The 17,867-nt window shown below is 35.0% G+C and overlaps 1 protein-coding gene across 20 annotated transcripts in view; it reads right to left on the bottom strand.

The window, feature by feature from the left end:
• The window catches only part of RIMS2 (regulating synaptic membrane exocytosis 2), a 599,820-nt gene that overhangs the window by 448,442 nt on the left and 133,511 nt on the right, over nt 1-17,867 (bottom strand). For 7 of the 20 annotated variants that reach the window (XM_039233796.1, XM_039233785.1, XM_039233797.1 and 4 more), the window contains one exon: nt 15,605-15,616. The exons of the other annotated variants lie outside the window; for them this stretch is intronic. In XM_039233796.1, the coding sequence (XP_039089727.1) occupies nt 15,605-15,616 (12 nt within the window). The remainder of the gene's footprint in view (nt 1-15,604; nt 15,617-17,867) is intronic. 20 annotated transcript variants of the gene reach the window in all.

Raw genomic sequence — 17,867 nt, 5'->3', positions numbered from 1 at the left:
AAATTCTAATTCCAGAAAACATATGCTTCAAAAATATGGATGAAATGAGGCCACTTTCAGACACATAAAAGCTGACATAGTTCATCTCCAGCACACCTGTGCTACAGGAAGTGTTACAAGATTTGGGCCGAAGGAAAAAGGTATGCTTCTACAAGAAGGAATAAAGGACACCAGAAAGAATAAATGTTAGTAAAAGACTGTTGGTTAAACTTAGTTATATATACAAACACAGACAACACAGACGTATACAAATCTATTTTTAAAGACCACTGTCTACTTATAGCTATTTTTAATAACAATGAAATGCAGGTTTTGTAGCATCTATAGATAAAGTATGTAGCGCACAAAAAGCAGGAGGTAAGTAGATTTACGTTATTCATGAAGTAAATGAGTATTTTCCAAGTAGATTGTGATAGGTTAAAGATGTATACCATAATCTTTTGAGCAATCCATAAAAAACACGAGAAACAGACACAACTAAAAAGTTAATCAAGGCAATGAAACAAACTATGAAAAACAATCACTTAATTCTCCCCAAAGGAGACAAGATGAAACAAGAACAATGAATGGAAAAGACAAATAGGAGAGGAAAAAAAAAAAAAAAAAACAGAGACAGTAGACTTAAACCTATCAATACCACATCAAATGTGAATAGACTCATTAAAAGCAGCAATTGTCAGACAGGATACAGAAAGCAAGACCCAACTAGATGTTATTTATAAGAAATTCATTTTAAACATGAGAACTTTGGAGTACTTGGTTACTTATTTTATCAGTTACTGGGTGGGGGTGGGGGGTGTTAAAGTCTCATAACTCTGATGGTAGATTTGTCTACTTTTCTCTTTAAAACTTTCAGTAAAGGCAGGGGCACCCAAGTGGCCAGTCAGTTAAGCGTCCAACTTTGGCTCAGGTCATGATCTCATGGACCCATAGGTCATGACCTCACAGCTCATGGGTTTGAGTCCTGCATCAGGCTCTGTGTTGACAGCTCAGAGCCTAAAACCTGCTCGAATTCTATGTCTCTCTCTCTCTCTCTCTCTCTCTGCCCCTTCCTTCCTCACAATCTCTCTCTCTCTCAAAAATAAACATTAAAAATTTTTTTAATTAGAAAAAACTTTCAATAAAGACAAAGATAGGTTCAAAGTAAAAGTATGGCAAAAGATTTACCATGAAAATACTAAGCAGGAGGCTGGTGTGGCTCTATTAATATCAGAAAAAGTAGATGTCAAAATTGAGTGCTACCAAACAAAAAGAGATGCACTTTGTGATAATAAAATGTCAATTCATCAAGAAAACATAATATTCACATTCACAATGTTGAGTGTGAGTGACCCAACAGTAAAGCTTTCAAACAGACAATGCAAAATGGAAAGCATTAAAGAGAAAAGTAAATAATTCCCCAGTTAATATACTTCTAACTAGTCTTCCTCAGTAACTTATTTTATTTTCACAAAATACCAGTTAGAATTTAGAAGTTTTGCACCATGCCATTAACCAATTTGATCTAACAGATTTGTATGACACAATATATTGAACAACATCAGAAAGTACACTCTCCTGGGTACATGGATCATTCACCAAGAAAGATCACATTTATCCCAATAGATTCAAAAGGAATAACATCTCAAGAACACAGTATGTTCTCTAACTGCAATGACATTGGGTTGGAAATGAATAAAGTATCTTTAAAAAAAAATCCAGGGGCCCCTGGATGGCTCAGTCAGTTAAGCGTCCGACTTTGACTCAGGTCATGATCTCACAGTTCATGGGTTCGAGCCCCGTGTAGGGCTCTGTGCTGACAGCTCAGAGTCTGGAGCCTGCTTGGGATTCTGTGTCTCCCTCTGTCTGTGGCCCTTCCCCCTCATCCTCTGTCTCTGTGTCTCTTAAGAATAAATTTTAAAAAAAATTTTTTAATAAAAAAAAATTTTAATCCAAATATTTGTAAATAATGCAACATGTTTTCAAACAAGAGAAAAATTTTAAATGGTTTAACCTGATGATAAAATGTAAGCACACCTATCAAAATCTACGTGATGCAGCTAAAGCAGTTCTTAACGGGAAATTTATAGTTTTAAAGGCTTGTGTTACAAAAGAAGAATGGTATAAAATTAATAAGGTATGCTTCTACTTTAAGATACTGGCAAAGGAAACAAAATAAACCCAAAGTAAACAGAAGAAGAGAATAATGAATTAAGAAAAAAAATTGTAGAAAACGTAAACAAAGCAAAACAAACAAACAAAAAGACAAAAAGCAAAAATTGATTCACCTCTCCCAAGACTGATTGCAGAGACAGAGAGCAACATAGAGAAAACACAAATTCTCAATATCGAGTGTGAAAGAGGGGTCATCTCTCCAGATTATACCAACATTAAGTAGGTTTGATGAACAGCTTCATGCAACAAATTCAAAACATTAGATAAAACAAACTCCCTCAAAAACAAAACTTAACAAAATAAAATACACAATAAGAAATCATCCGAATGGTTCTACACATCATTAAAATCCTGAGCACACAATTTTAAAAATTCTCACACAGAACTCCAGACTCTCTTGGCCCTCAAAGGTGAATTCCATCATGTCTTTAAAGAAGAAATAAAACAAACTTTCAGAAAAATGGAGAAGGAATAAAACCATTCATTTTATGAGGTCAGTACAACCTTAAAATCAAAATCAGAAAAGAACAAAGAAGAAAAGTATAGACCAGTATCCTTCATGAACATAGATGGAGAAATCCTCAAGAAAATACTTGCAAATCATATCCCAAACTATATACATCTATTTATATTCTGTATTTATATCATATATATAAAGACCATGAAGTGAGAAGTTGGTATGTCAAGAAACCTCTAAGCAAAACCAAGTTAAATCTGCAACAGAAATGGAAGGCATGTTTGCACAGGAGTGGTGGGAGCAGGAAATAGAACTTGAAAGTAATCATACGATTATAGACTAAATTTTAAAATACAGCAAAGGACAAGTTATATAGACTAATTATATAAGTGAATAAATGTTTTATTTCACGCTGTTCTGAGGGTTCTGACTAATGCAATTAAACAAGAGATATCAAAAAGGACAGCATCGATTATATTATTATTTTCAGGTCATATGGTTTCACACTGTTAAAACTCAAAACAAACAACTGGAAATCTCTGAGAAGTAATATAGTTCAGAAAGGTGGCAATGTAGAATAACATACAAAAACAAATATATTCCTATGTAAAAATAAGTGAAAAATATTTCATTTATAATTTTAAAATAAAATTACTGAGAAGCATGCAAAATTATATAAATACTACTGAGAGACATAAAGGAAAATTAATAAATCAAAAACCATATTCTAATTTTGAATATGATGACTGCATATCATAAAGATGACAATTCTTCCACACTGATTAATGATTACTTAATATGATTAATGATTTACTTAAATATGATTAAGTGAAAAATACCCATATGATTTATTTAGAACTAAACAAATTGATTCTATCATATAGAAGGAAAACTAAGCAAGCAAGTATAACCAGGAGAATGCCTTGCAACCTTGGGGCAGCCACCTTAGAATACACAAAGCACTAGCTATTTAAGAAAAAGCTCATAAATTGGAGTTCATCAAAATTAAATTTTTTTGTACTCCAAAATACACCATTAAGAAATGAAAAGGCAAGCCAGAGAGTGAGAAAATACATTAAAATATCTGATAATTATGCCTAGACTATAGAGAGAACTCCTACAAATCAATAATAAAAAGATACAAATGAAATTTTAAAATAGGCAAAAGATTCAGGCAGACATTTCACAAGAGAAGTAATGTGAATGGCCAATAAACACTAATGATGCTAAACATCATTAGACGTTAGGGAAATAAAAATAAAAACCAAACCACTTCCCACTCACACCAAACGCTGGTGAGGTTGTGGAGTAACCAGAATTTTCATATATTGCTGATGGAGGTGTAAAAGTGTACATGATTAACTCTGAAAAACTGTTTATAATAGAAGTTAAACATATACCTTACTTTTTGTCCCAGCAACTCTACTCTTCAGTATTTATCAAAGAGAAATAAAAATATATGCCCATGAAAGACCTGGAGCAATGTTTATAGCATCTTTATTTTTTGTAGCCCCTCCCCCCAAAATGCAACCTTTCCATACGTCCCACAACAGGACGATGGATAAAACAGAGATGGTACATTCACACAATAAAGTCGTAGGAATAAAAAGGAACAAACGACTGATGTCATGGCAACAATATGGATTAATTTCACAGCTCTGAATTGAGAGAAGGAAGACAGGAATACCATATGATCTACTTATATGAAGTTCAAGAACAGGCAAAACTATCTCCGGTAAGAGAAGTCAGACAGGTGATTGCCTTTTGGAAAAGGGAGGTGAAGAAGTAACATGGAAAGGTCACAAGTGAATTTCCTAGGATGACAGGAATAATAGAAGTGAGGGTGATAGTTGTTACGTGGGAAACACGTACTTTTCAAAACCATAAAACTAGACTTAAGTCCTGTGCATTTTATTGTAAGTTACACTTCAGGGGTTTTTTTTGAAAAAAGGAAAATGACCAGGACATTTTTAGAAAGGAAAGATGAGCAATAGGAAGAAACTGCCCCGGAGGGGAGGAATATTTTATTAGCAAATGATTTAGAATTGCCTGCCTGTGGAGATAATAATGAGTAGGGCAACTTTTAGTTAGTTGTGGGTTTTTTTTACTGTTCTCTACAGACATGTTTCTTTCCTCACCCCTACCTACAGTCCCCAATATGCCTCTGACCACTGCTATAATGTACTAGTAACCATATTTAAAAGGTACAGCCATTAACTATGTAGTATGTACATAGTTAAACTATGTAGTATGTACATAGTTAAACTATGTAGTACTTGGTACTGGCTCAAGAATAGAAAAATCAATGTGCAGACATCAGAAATGGAACATCATGCATACGAGAATTCCATATATGGAAAAGGGGGCTGTGCAAATTCCTGTGTAAAAATGGATTATTCAATACACAGCACTGTGACAAATGGATAACAATATGAAACAAAGTTGGATCAAAACCATATAACTGACACCAAAATAAATTCTGAATAAGCCAGTCCTAAATATTAAAAAAAAAAAAAAATTGATACCCCCCCCTGCCTCGCCAAAAAAAAAAAAAGGCCATGACAGAATATGGGAGAATTTGTTTTTGGAATCTTCAAGCGAAGGTTTTACTACATGTGATATAAAATTCAGATGCTAAAAAAACTAATAGATTTGACAACAACACAATTAAACATTTTTACATATAAGTAAACAAAAAGAAAAACACCTGGAGTATTTATAGCATACGTCATAAGGAATTACATTCTTTGGCATATAGAGTACTCATACAAAAAAAACTAATACAAATGAGCAAAGGATAATATCAAGTAAGAAAAATGCAAGCCCTTACATGATAACAAATATGAAATCAGAACTAAAGTCTCCCTTTACTAAAGGAATAGAATTTTGACTACAGGGAATCTAGAAAGTGATCATCTGGACCTTTAGTAAACACCATATAAGTTACTAAGATTTATCATTTGAACTCATTGGCTTAAAACTAAATGTGCTGGGGCACCTAGGTGTCTCAGTTGAGTGTCCAACTTCAGCTCAGGTCATGATTTCATGGTTTGAGAGTTCGAGCCCCGCATCTGGCTTTCCATTGACAGCACAGAGCCTCCTTCAGAATCTCCATCTCTCTCTCTTTCTGGCTCTCCCCCACCTGCATGTGCTCTCTCTCTAACATAAAATAAACCAAATGTGTTCATTCAAATGGGATTTTCCTTTTTTTTATTTTTTTTTTATTTTTTTTTTTCTGAGAGAGAGAGGGAGACAGCGTGAGCAGGGAAGGGTCAGAGAGAGAGGCAGATACAGAATCTGAAACAGGCTCCAGGCTCTGAGCTGGCTGCCAGTCAAACCCACCAACCGTGAGATCATGACCTGAGCCGAAGTCGGACGCTTAACCGACTGATCCACCCAGGCGCCCCAGATGGGATTTTCCTATTCCCTACTTCCAGCATGGGTTTCATCCTCCCTACGTTTTCTGAGACAGTATCAAAGAAGTAAACAGCTCTTTCAGATATTCTCCAGAACCTGCCATCACTACAGTTGCATGAGCTCTAAGTTTTAGAAACATTTGAAACAACATTTTGAAAATAACTTCATTAAGTCTTAAAACATAGCATGGCCCACAGTGACAGTATGTAACTTTCCCTTGTTTATCATTTAAGATATTACATCACTTTGCAGTGAACCTGTTTCTAAATGGTTACACGGAAAAGCAAACAGACAAAATTATCACAAAATTTTGTCAAAGTGAGTGGACCTTTGAAGTTCTTTTTCCTTTTCTAGCTCCTTTGCTCTCTAGCTCTATATTTTTTTTTAATATTTTTATTTATTTCTAGGAAAGAGAGAGAGAGAGAGACAGCATGAGCAGGGAAGGGTCAGAGAGAGAGGGAGACACAAACTCCGAAATAGGCTCCAGGCTCTGAGCTGGCAGTCAGCACAGAGCGCGACACGGAGCTCGAACCCACAAACTGCGAGATCATGACCTAAGCGAAAGTCGGACGCTTAACCGACTAAGCCACCCAGGCGCCCCTCTAGCTCTATATTTTAAAACAGACTGAAACTTCCAGTGTCTGATAAAGCATCTTGCTTCAATACGAATGCACATTAATAAAAGTACTCTTGATGATTACAGAACCTAAACACAATCCAGAGCTTTCCTCTTCTTTGAAAGCATGAACAGAGAGCACAATGAGAAGGAAATACAAATGGCTTCTAAATATGAAAAGACATTCAACATCACTCACAGCAAGAAAAATGCAAAATAAAATTACAGTGAGCATGGTAAAGATTAAAAAAAGATGGATACCTTGTTATCAAGGATGTGAGAACCAGCACCCTCACATACTGTCAGTGGAAATATAAATTAATGCAACATTTAGAGTAGGCAATTTGGCATACTGATCAAAATTTGAAATGTTCTACAATTCTGTCTCAAGGAATTTATCCTACAGTGATACATGCACATAGGCAATGCAATGCACGTTACAAATGTGACATATGTAAAAAAAAATGGCTTATAATAGCAAAAGCTTATATGTAGTCTGATTAAATAGACTGGCATATCTATACAAAATGATAATGAATTTCATTAAGATAAATGTGATAATTCTGTATGTATCAACATGGGAAAATCTTCAAGATATAGAAGTAAGAGATAAAATTAAGATGCAGAATATCTATGTAAAAACTGTATGCCTATATAATAGATCTCAGAACATATAAAAGAAAATGCTAACAGGCTGCCTGTAGGGAAAAGTTTTGGAGTCCTGGGAAACTGGGAGACTGAGGGCCAGGGATGGGAAAGAAGCTTAGTTTTGTTATATATGCTTTTGTATCTTTTGAATTGTGTACCATGTTCCTACGTTACTGATCCAAATACTTAAGAATGTTCTTCAAAATAAGTTTAACATCTGTATATACTGCAGAACAGCAGTAACAAAGAGCTATACTGTGGAGAGACATGGGAATCAGAGGAAAAGATGGGACTGGGGGAAGAGTTAAGGGAACTGAAAGGGCCTCCTGTATGGGAGGGGCACGGAGAGCAGAGACTGTTGTAAAGGAAGAAGAAAATGGAGGGATCACGAATATAAGAAATGAGCGTATTCTCCCAGAGATGAGGACTCACAAGCAGCTCCACATGAGAAAGAACTGGCCCATAAAAAGTTTTCTCCTGGCTTTGTCCTTGTGACATGAATTAAACCAAGGCCTTGGGGATACTAAGCAGACTCAGCAGGGGAAGAATACATCTAGGACAGTTAGATCATCAGTGGACCTGATGACTATCACAGGACAGTCACCAAGCCAATACCATATATTGCTCCATTTTATCTTTCATGTTAAAATATAATAAATGCTTTTGTTTAAGGATGGTGGGTTTTGCTTTCCTTTTTGGCACTTGGGAAAGAGGATACTGGGGGGGAGTCCTGGGGAAGGAATCAATAATCAAATAAAACAACCCTATAGGTTAGGCACTGTTCTTGCATACTTATTATCTCCATTTTTTCTCTTCTTTTTTTTTAAGTTTATACCTAAATTCCAGTTAGTTAGCCTACAGTGTTATATTAGTTTCAGTGCACAATATAGTGATTCAACACTTAAATATAGCACCCAGTGCTCATCACAAGTGCCCTCCTTAATCCCCATCATCTCTTTAACCCATTTCCCAACCCACCTCCCCTGTGCTAACCATCAGTTTGTTCTCTGCAGTTAAGTGTCTGTTTCTTGGTTTGCCTCTTTTTTTCCTTTTGCTTGTTTGGTTTCTTAAGTTCCACATATGAGTGAAATCATATACTATTTGTCTTTCTCTGACTTATCTCGCCTCAATAAGACTCTCTAGCTCCATCTATGTCATCGCCCCAAGTAGGCAAACAACCTTGAAAAAGAAAAGCAAAGGGGGGATGCGGGACAATCACAATTCTGGACTTCAAGTCATATTACAAAGCTGTAGTGATCAAAACAGTATGGCACTGGCACAAAAATAGACACAGAGATCAATGGAACAGAATAGAAAACCTGGAAATGAAGCCACAACTATATGGTCAATTAATCTTTGAGAAAGCCGGAAAGAACATGCAATGGGAAAAAACCAGTCTCTTCAACAAATAGGGTTGAGAAAACTGGACAGCAAAATATAAAAGAATGAAACTAGACCACTTTCTTGCACTGTACACAAAAATAAGTTCAAAAGGGATGAAGGTCCTAAATGTGAAACCTGAAACCATAAAAATCCTAGAGAACACTGGCACTATCCCCTTTGACATTAGCCATAGCAACTTCTTTCTAAATATGTCTCCTGAAGAAATGGAAACAAAAGGAAAAGTAACCTGTTGGGACTTCATCAAAATAAAAAACTTCTGCACAGTGAAGCAAACAATTAATAAAACTAAAAGGCAACCTACAGAATGGGAAAAGATATTTGCAAATGAAATATCTGACAAAGGGTTAGTATCCCAAACATATAAGGAACTTATCAAACAACACCCAAAAAAACAAATAATCCAATTAAAATATGAGCAGAAGACATTTTTCCAAAGAAGGCACACAGATGGCTAACAGATACATGAAAATATGCTCAACATCACTTACCATCTAGGAAATGCAAATCAAAACTACAATGAGATATCCTCTCACACCTGTCGTAATGGCTAAAATCAACAATACAAGAAACAACAGGTGTTGGCGAGGATGCAGAGAAAGGGGAACCCTCTTGCACTGTTGTCAGGAATGCAAACTGGTGCAGCCACTGTGGGAAACAGTATAGAGATTCCTTAAAAAGTTAAAAATAGAACTACCCTATGATCCAGCAATTGCACTACTGGGTATTAACCCAAAGAATACAAAAATACTAATTCAAAGGGATCATGCACCTGATGTTTATAGCAGTACTGACTACTACAGCCAAATTATGTAAACAGCCCCAAATGTCTATCAACTGATGAATGGATAAAGATGTGCTATATATATTCAATGGCCATAAAAAAGAATATCACAGCCATAAAAAAAGAATATTGCAACAACAATTAAAAAAAGAATGTTACCTCCATTTTAGAGATGAGGAAAGTGAGGCTTATAGTAGTGAAGTAACTGGCCCAAATAATAATAGGTAGTAAAGTAATAAAGCCTGGCTTTAAACCTGGGCATTCTGTAAAGAGGTTTTGCTCTTAGCCATTTCATGTTGCATCCCACCTCAGCCCCTATGAGGCCTCCCACCACTCACTGTTAAATAGAAGTTGTCATGAGAAATGAAATAATACATGTTGAAAAGTTTATTACAGTGTTCTTCATATAAAATGATCGTTTAATAAAGTTAGCTATTATTATCAATAAACACCTCTGTCCTGGTTTCCTAAAAGCTCTTCAAATTCTGTATCTCCATAACTACAATCATTGCATTTTCTTCCTGCCCCAAGTATGTCCTCTATCTTCCATATGTTGGCTTCAGCTCAAATATCTTCATTCAATACAAAAATCTACTTATCATCATATACTGGATATGTATACACATCATATACTGTATATATCATCATATACAAAAATCTAGATATATCATTATATATCATCCCTCACTGAATCTAGCCAATGACACTGTCCCCATTTCAGGAGCTCATAAATGCTCATCTTTGGTGTTTCATAGTTACAGGAATCTCACAGAGGATAATGAAACAGGTTACATTTCAGTTGTAAGATTCAATGAAATGGAATACCTGATTGGAATAACTTGATCAACGTAAAAGTTACCTAAAAGGTGAAGAAGTAGCAAAATAAATAATCAAAATGTATGATCTGTCCCTGTTCTCAAGAGGTTAGCTATGCTGCAATTGTAAATATACATTGTGGTCTTTCCAACTTCCTCTGATCTCTATCATAGCCAAACTGAGAGTCACTTTAAATCCGTTCTTATTAGTAACATCAACCTCTAAAAACTTCGACATATTAGTTATTAGTATTTTCACTTGTCATATGTATTCTTTATCATTTCCCTCTAGTATATTTATAGATATGTCATGTCACAGAATTTCCACAATGTGAGTTTTAATCCCTTTTCATAAGAGACCTAAATCAGATTTTCAAAGTTCCCCTGCCCATTTACAAAAACTATGCAACTGCTCAGGTGAATGATTTTTAAAATTATACATTTTTCACTAAATTTAGAATATATAATGTATCTAAGCAAATAGTCAGCAATCCCTATCTGTCTTTTGATGTACTCAAAACTCTTCCCATTTTTTGTTTGTTTTTTTACTGAAAAATAATTAGCATATACTGTTATATTAGTTTCAGGTGTACAACGTATTGATTGAACAATTCTGTACATTACCCAGTGCCCACCACAGCAGGTGTAGTTATCATCTACCACCACACAGTGTTATTACAATATTACTGATTATATTCCCTATGCTGTACTTTTCATCTCTGTGACCTACTTATTTTGTAAGTGGAAGTCTGCACCTCTTAATCCTCTTCACCATTTTGCCACTCTCCCCACCCTCTTCCTGTCTTCTAAATGCATTTTTCCCATATTCTTTGTTGAATAGTATGTTGTCTAAATAATATAGTTCGAAATACTTCTATATCGCTAACAAAAAACTCTGGATGTTCGTACAGTATTTTTGCTGAAAATGTACAAATTCTGGTCTCTGTCAGGCTTACACTAAGAGGCAGGACGGTAGTTGTAGTATTTAAACTTGTGATTTTATTATAAAAGTTGACCCTGAGAGAGCTCTTATATTCCATTTCTAGAACAATTTTATTAATATTATATACATGTTTTTGTATTTTTAGTAGAAATGCAAATGCAAATATATTAATGTATCACTGTTAAGGCAGTATTTGCTGGAATGCAGCTGGGCACAGCTACTGCCCAGATGAAATGGAATAATCAAATATACTATAGCTTGAAAAATACTTTCTTGCTGAATTGCAACTCCAAATGAGAATAACAATGAGCAGTTAGATAAACACATAGGGTATGGAATCCTGAATACCGTGTTTCAATCAGAAAAAGCATCAGATTTCAGTGAAAACAAAGCACTTTGCTCAGAATATCATAGCTGCAGCTGCAACCCAACAGATAACCTTTCTGTTCCTGAAATGTGAGAAATACAAGTCACGTATCCTTCCGCGTCCTTCATTTCAATAATAACTATTAGTAACATTATTGTTTACAGTAAAGGTCAACAGCCTATCAATAATGAGTGAAAATTTTATTTTTCATGGTCTCAAGAGATAGTAGTATCCTAAGATAATCAACCACTGTTGTAAAAAGAGATCGAGGAATAACTGAAGATCCTCATTACAGCAGTCTTTATATAAACAGATAATATTATCTCTAGACAGTGAAATGAACATCACTTTGTTCTCAAAGCTATAATTTCACTAAGCTCTCACTCACTAGACATGAATAGGTCAGTTTTCATTACAAGATAAACAGAGATATGTTCTAACTTATGGGCAAATAATCTACCATGGAAATTTAGTTTTCTTATTTCTTTCACACAAAACTCAGAGAAACATCCAAAGTATATTAAAAATATACATAACCAATCCCTTTTTTTTTGATTCCATGTGAAATAGAATAAATTCATATTTAAGCAAGTTTTCAATCTCTAAGACCAGCATATTCATATTAATTTACTGTTTGCAACCTGAGATAATTTATATATAATATGTAAGCAGATGTGTTAAGTGATCCTAATTCTTCAAACACAGAGGCAAAAGCAGATTGATGAGTATCTGGGGAATGATCAACATGTATTTCTTTATTCTAGTTTCGTATCTCCGAAAAACAACTCTGGATATTTGTAGGGTTTCCTTGCTGCATATTACATCTCAACTAATGTTTCCATTAGGAATGCGTTTGTCGGGGCGCCTGGGTGGCTTAGTCGGTTAAGCGTCCGACTTTCGCTTAGGTCATGATCTCGCGGTTCATGGGTTCGAGCCCTGCGTCGGGCTCTGTGCTGACTGCCAGCTCAGAGCCTGGAGCCTGTTTCAGAGTCTGTGTCTCCCTCTCTCTCTGACCCTCCCTTGCTCACGCTGTCTCTCTCTCTCTCTCTCTCTCTCTCTCTCTCTCTCTCCTAGAAATAAAAAAAAAAAAAGGAATGCATTTGTTGATATGTAACAGAAAATCTGACTACTAGTGGCAGAAACTCATTGGGGGTGGGTATTTTGCCCACATTGAAGAAAGATGTTTAATACTATTAAATCAGTATCTCAACAATGTCATACCTAATGATTCAAATACTCTTGGCTTTTCCCTCAACTTCACAAAGGGCTGGTAAAGCTCAAGATAACACTGTTGCATTAAAAGATAGTGCCAGCTACCTCTTTTTTTTTATCATCACTTTCTAGAAGCCCTCATAAATTTTCTTACATCTCATTTGCTAGAACTGTGCCACAGTCATTCCCATTTGCAAGGAAAACTAAAAAAATTTATATTTATCAAGTCCTTTCATTGGGGATTGCAAGAGAGAAAGAAGTTTGAAAACGTCTGTTAAGGTAGCCATTGAATAGGTTCTAGAACCGTCTGTTCTTTCAACTAATCAACGGTCTTTATGTGTGTGTGTGTTTGTGTGTGTGTGTGTGTGTGTGTGTGTGTGTGTGTGTATACATACATAACATAACATATTCACTCCTTCCCCAAGGAGATAATCCCAAAGACTCATTTAATTACAAAATACAAGTCTGAGTGTGAGATCTGTGAGGTAGAGCAAATCTTTCCCTCAGGGTCTAGTGTGCATCGTTGTGAACCACTGACGCACACCCTGAAAGACAAGTTATCAGTTCCGAACACACTCAATACACAGTGATGGAGAAAGAACAGAGTGATTGCAACAGAAACTCTCATTCAAAATGGGAAGAATAAGAAATATACAGTGGTCGACTGTCCACAGCACACAGCAGTTCCTACATAAACACACCTTAATTTCTTTGTTATCCTATCTGGCAGCCCCTGATTCAGCTACTCTCCCTTGACTGTTGTCATTCAGATTCCCTGGTTCTGCCCTTTGGGATGATGTCTCTTGTCCATTATTTTCCTTGTCTATAGAAGAGACTGGCATTGGCAAGCGGAACCTTCCTACATTCTGTACAGCTTTTCTCTCTACTGCTAGTATACACATCATACTGCTCCCATGAGTACAGGGCATTGCCTTAGAGGCTGAATAGTCACCTAACATTTGCTATCCAGACCTGGTGTTTCTTTTTCTTTCTTTCTTTCTTTCTTTCTTTCTTTCTTTCTTTCTGAGCGAGAGAGAAAGAATGAGAGCATGAGCAGCGGAGGGACAGAGGGAGAGAGACTCTTACGCAGGCTCTACGCCCAGCGCAAAGCCCAACACAGGGCCCAATCCCACAACCACGAGATCATGACCTGAGCCAAAATCAAGAATCAGATGCTTAACTGGATGAGCCACCCAGGCGCCCCCAAGCTTGGGGTTTCTTTACAAATGGCTGTTTAAATTTAATTAAAATTAAATAAAATTTAAATTTAAGTTCCTCAGTCACACCAGCCACATTTCACCTGTCCAATAGCTACATGTCACTAGAACCTACTGCATTGGCTGCTAAAGGTATAAAACATTATCATCCTCAGTGAAAGTTCTATTAAACAGGGCTGCATAAAGAGTATCATAAAAAGCCCTGTTGAATTTCATTTGCAATGTTCCAAATCCACATAAAATTCACATATTTTTATCTGTTAGTCTATCTGTGGTTTAAAATAGACCATTATATTATGAAATCTTGGCATTTCCATAGCTAAGTTATCACTAAGTGTCTCGTTCCTGGAACAGGTGTCAGAATTCACCTTGAAAACTACAGACAATCATCAAACCATCGTGTGTCCTGTGTTAACTCTGGACAAAAAGTAGCACTGGAGATTCTAAAGGTACTGAATTGCCTGAACTGCACTCCTTGAGAGTCTGCTGATAAATTCGGCTGGTAGAAAGCTGGTAGATTTCTAGGGAGCCTGCCCTGGATCAAGGATGGCGCCCAGTGTGGGACACGTCTATAGCGATTGACCATAAGTCCTCAAAACTGTCTTGCAAGTTTAGTAGAATTCTTATAGATATTAAAAAAAAAAAAAAGGATAGTCACAGAGTCACAGTATCTTTTCTTCTGCTCAAAGAATTCATTCTGAACCCACATCAATCTCTGCCAACACCTACGTTATCCCAACCAAGTCACTGAAACTGAAGAGAATAAAAATGCTCCAACCAAGAAAAAGAAGGGATCCGCTAAAGGTTTCTCTTTAGGTTTCATGCCAATTTAAATTTGGAAAACTTCAACAGACCTCAAGTTTTAGTCTGACTCATCAAAGGAATCAGAATAGAAAGTTTTTATCTCTGCTTGCAGGAAGTCACCAGTCTCCAAGCAGATCCAAATCCAAATCCAAATCAGACTTCTGCAGACATTAGCAGATTATTCAAATTTTGCCTGTGGTCAAATTCTATATATCTGAACATTTCTTCATTATAATTATATCTAATATTCAACACAACCATATAAGATAGACATTTTACCAATCTCTAAAATACGTTAAGAAAAATAAAAATATATTCAATACTCAAATCAACTATAAATATGTATTTCAGAAAATCCATGTTCGATGTTTTGAGACTCATTATTACAAAGATTAAATCTTTATACTAACTCAGAAGCTTCTTTTAAAAACTTTGACCAATACAACAATGAGTTTAGAGAAACATAAGATTCAAGGAATTCTTATCACCATGAAAAACTACTGGATATCTCCTTTAAAAATGTACAAAATGCTAAAGAGTCAAGCTTTTTTAAAAATCAAATAATCAAAGTTTCATATATAAGATAATAAAATGTGTTTTTCTTTAAAATCAGATAGCATGCTTAAAATATATCAATGTATGGCAATTATCATGCACAACAGCTGTACCAAACCACTTAGAAGTATATAAATTAAATACAGCTATAAAATTAAAACTGGCAATAATAGCAACATAAAAAAATAATATTAGACAGAAAAAAGACTCTAACCACTTTGTCCTCCTGGTGTGGATATCCACGAAAGCAAGTTAGAAAGGACAGAAAAGACAAAACAAAAAAAAATAATAATTAATTCCATTCTTAAAACAAGCAAGAGTTTTTAAGAGTTTGTTAGTGAAATAAAAATTTTGAAAAAGTCTAAATTACATTTTGTGAAATATAAACATTTTAAAAGAAAATTTCTTTCCACATATTTCAAGCAAGAGCATGCCATATACTAGGATATATAGATAAACACAATAATTTGTATAAAAGCAATTAAAAATACAAACATCAGAAAAATGAGAATGTTCTTTCCACAAATAAAATCCAAATTAAATAATGATTTAACTCAAAGAGAGAAACTGAAAAATCTTAAGGCAAACAGCTTTTAAGTACAAGACAGTAAAACACAGCACCACCATTTATCTTTAATCTCATCATATACTATCAAAAGTAGACAAAATTCTATATGAATTATGCATATTGCTTCTAAAAGTTATTTCTGTCCCATTAATTTAGAAGCTTTCCAAACTTTATTAACTACAAAGAAAAAAATTAATTAGAAAAATCATTAAAGGAAACATGTTATTGATTACAATTGGTAATTTTGGGTCATAGATATAAATGTGGAAAAGATAATGATGTGTTGCATGATTTGGTCAAGGGGAACATATTTAGATATTCTGAAGTTAAAAATTGTTGCATTTCTCTTTAATAAACATAAAGTAATGATAACTTAAAGGTTATAATACAATGATCTGATATGTTATAAGAACTTCTATAAATTAAAAAATTCTATATACATTAAAATTAAAATAATGTATTTTGAGGTATCATTGCTTCTCCGAAAGATAGGTGGCAGTATATAATTCTTGTGCCTAAGAACAAGGACTTTTCAATCAGACAGACCTATCTTAAAATTCCACCTTTTTTAAACTAAGATAAATAACATTTTTAAATTCTTTTAACGTTTACTTTTTGAGAGAGAAACAGAGTAGGAGCAGGGGACTAGCAGACAGACAGGGAGAGACACAGAATCTGAAGCTGGCTCCAGGCTCTGAGCTGTCAGCACAGAGCCTGATGCAGGGCTCGAATGCACGAACCACCAGATCATGACCTGAGGCAAAGTCAGACACTGAACGACTGAGCCACACAGGCACCAGAACATTTGTAAATAACAATTTTCTTAAGCTCTCTAAGCCTGTATCTGCAAAATATGGAATTAATATTTACTTCATAGGGTTTTCTGAAATAAAATAATATGAAAAGCTCTCAATACAGTGTCTGGCATATAGTTCTACATCTAATATTCTAACCTACTGAATCATAGGCTATTGCATAGAAGGGACAGGACTGCATCCATTACATTACCGTGTTCATGACTGTTTAATTTGTTACAAATGTTAAAACTAAAGATCATTGTACACAGTCCAGGACATTTATTGCTAATAATTAGACCAACAAAAATAATTTACGGAACAATCATTGTATGTGTAATGGGCACTACACTAGATTTCGAAAATGTAATAAGGCATCTAAGATGTAAATTAAGACAGTTTCTCCCAAAGAACTAAATGTAGTAAGAGAAAAAAAAAAATCATTGCAGAATGGAGAGACTTATGAAAGCAAGAAAACAATAAAGCACTACAGAAGCACAAATGACTGAGGAGATAACAGGACTTCCGAGAAAAAAGATTAAGAGAATGTTTCTGAGATGTATGCAGGTCTTTAAAGAATAAAGAAGAGAATGTCAAGCAAGACCAGTAAGGGAGAATATTTTATGAAACGAACATGAAAAATGCAAAAAACACAAAAGCACAAACAAGCCTGGTATATTTGGAATAAAAGTATTTGAAAATGAGCAGATTACAACTGATAGGTCTGAACTAAAGTCTCACGTTAGCATATTAACAGATGTTAACATCTGCCTGAAACCAAGAAGCAGAACATTTTAACAAAATGACTCATACTGCACAAATAAAAAAGAAAGAAAAAAAATGTAGCCATAACTAATGAATCAGCTAATAGTTAATCCCTCTGAACAGACATGTAAGTTAAATTTTAGCTATAACATACATAGGAAAAACTCAGGTATAGTACATATATGAAATATTACTGCCATCATATTTTTATTACCTTTTATCAGGAATAAGAAATAAACAAAAAAAACTATCATATTTACTGAGTCTTCAACTATGCTACAAAGTGCACACTGATTGGAGGGAGACAAGTTCAGAAGCGGGGAGGACAATTAGGAAGATGGTGAAATATT

This window comes from Hyaena hyaena, unplaced genomic scaffold (assembly GCF_003009895.1).
Source record: "Hyaena hyaena isolate Hyena2069 unplaced genomic scaffold, ASM300989v1 scaffold_79, whole genome shotgun sequence".
Taxonomy (NCBI): domain Eukaryota; kingdom Metazoa; phylum Chordata; class Mammalia; order Carnivora; family Hyaenidae; genus Hyaena; species Hyaena hyaena.
Note: the sequence above shows the minus strand (reverse complement) of the source record. Positions and strands in the feature narration are given on the sequence as shown.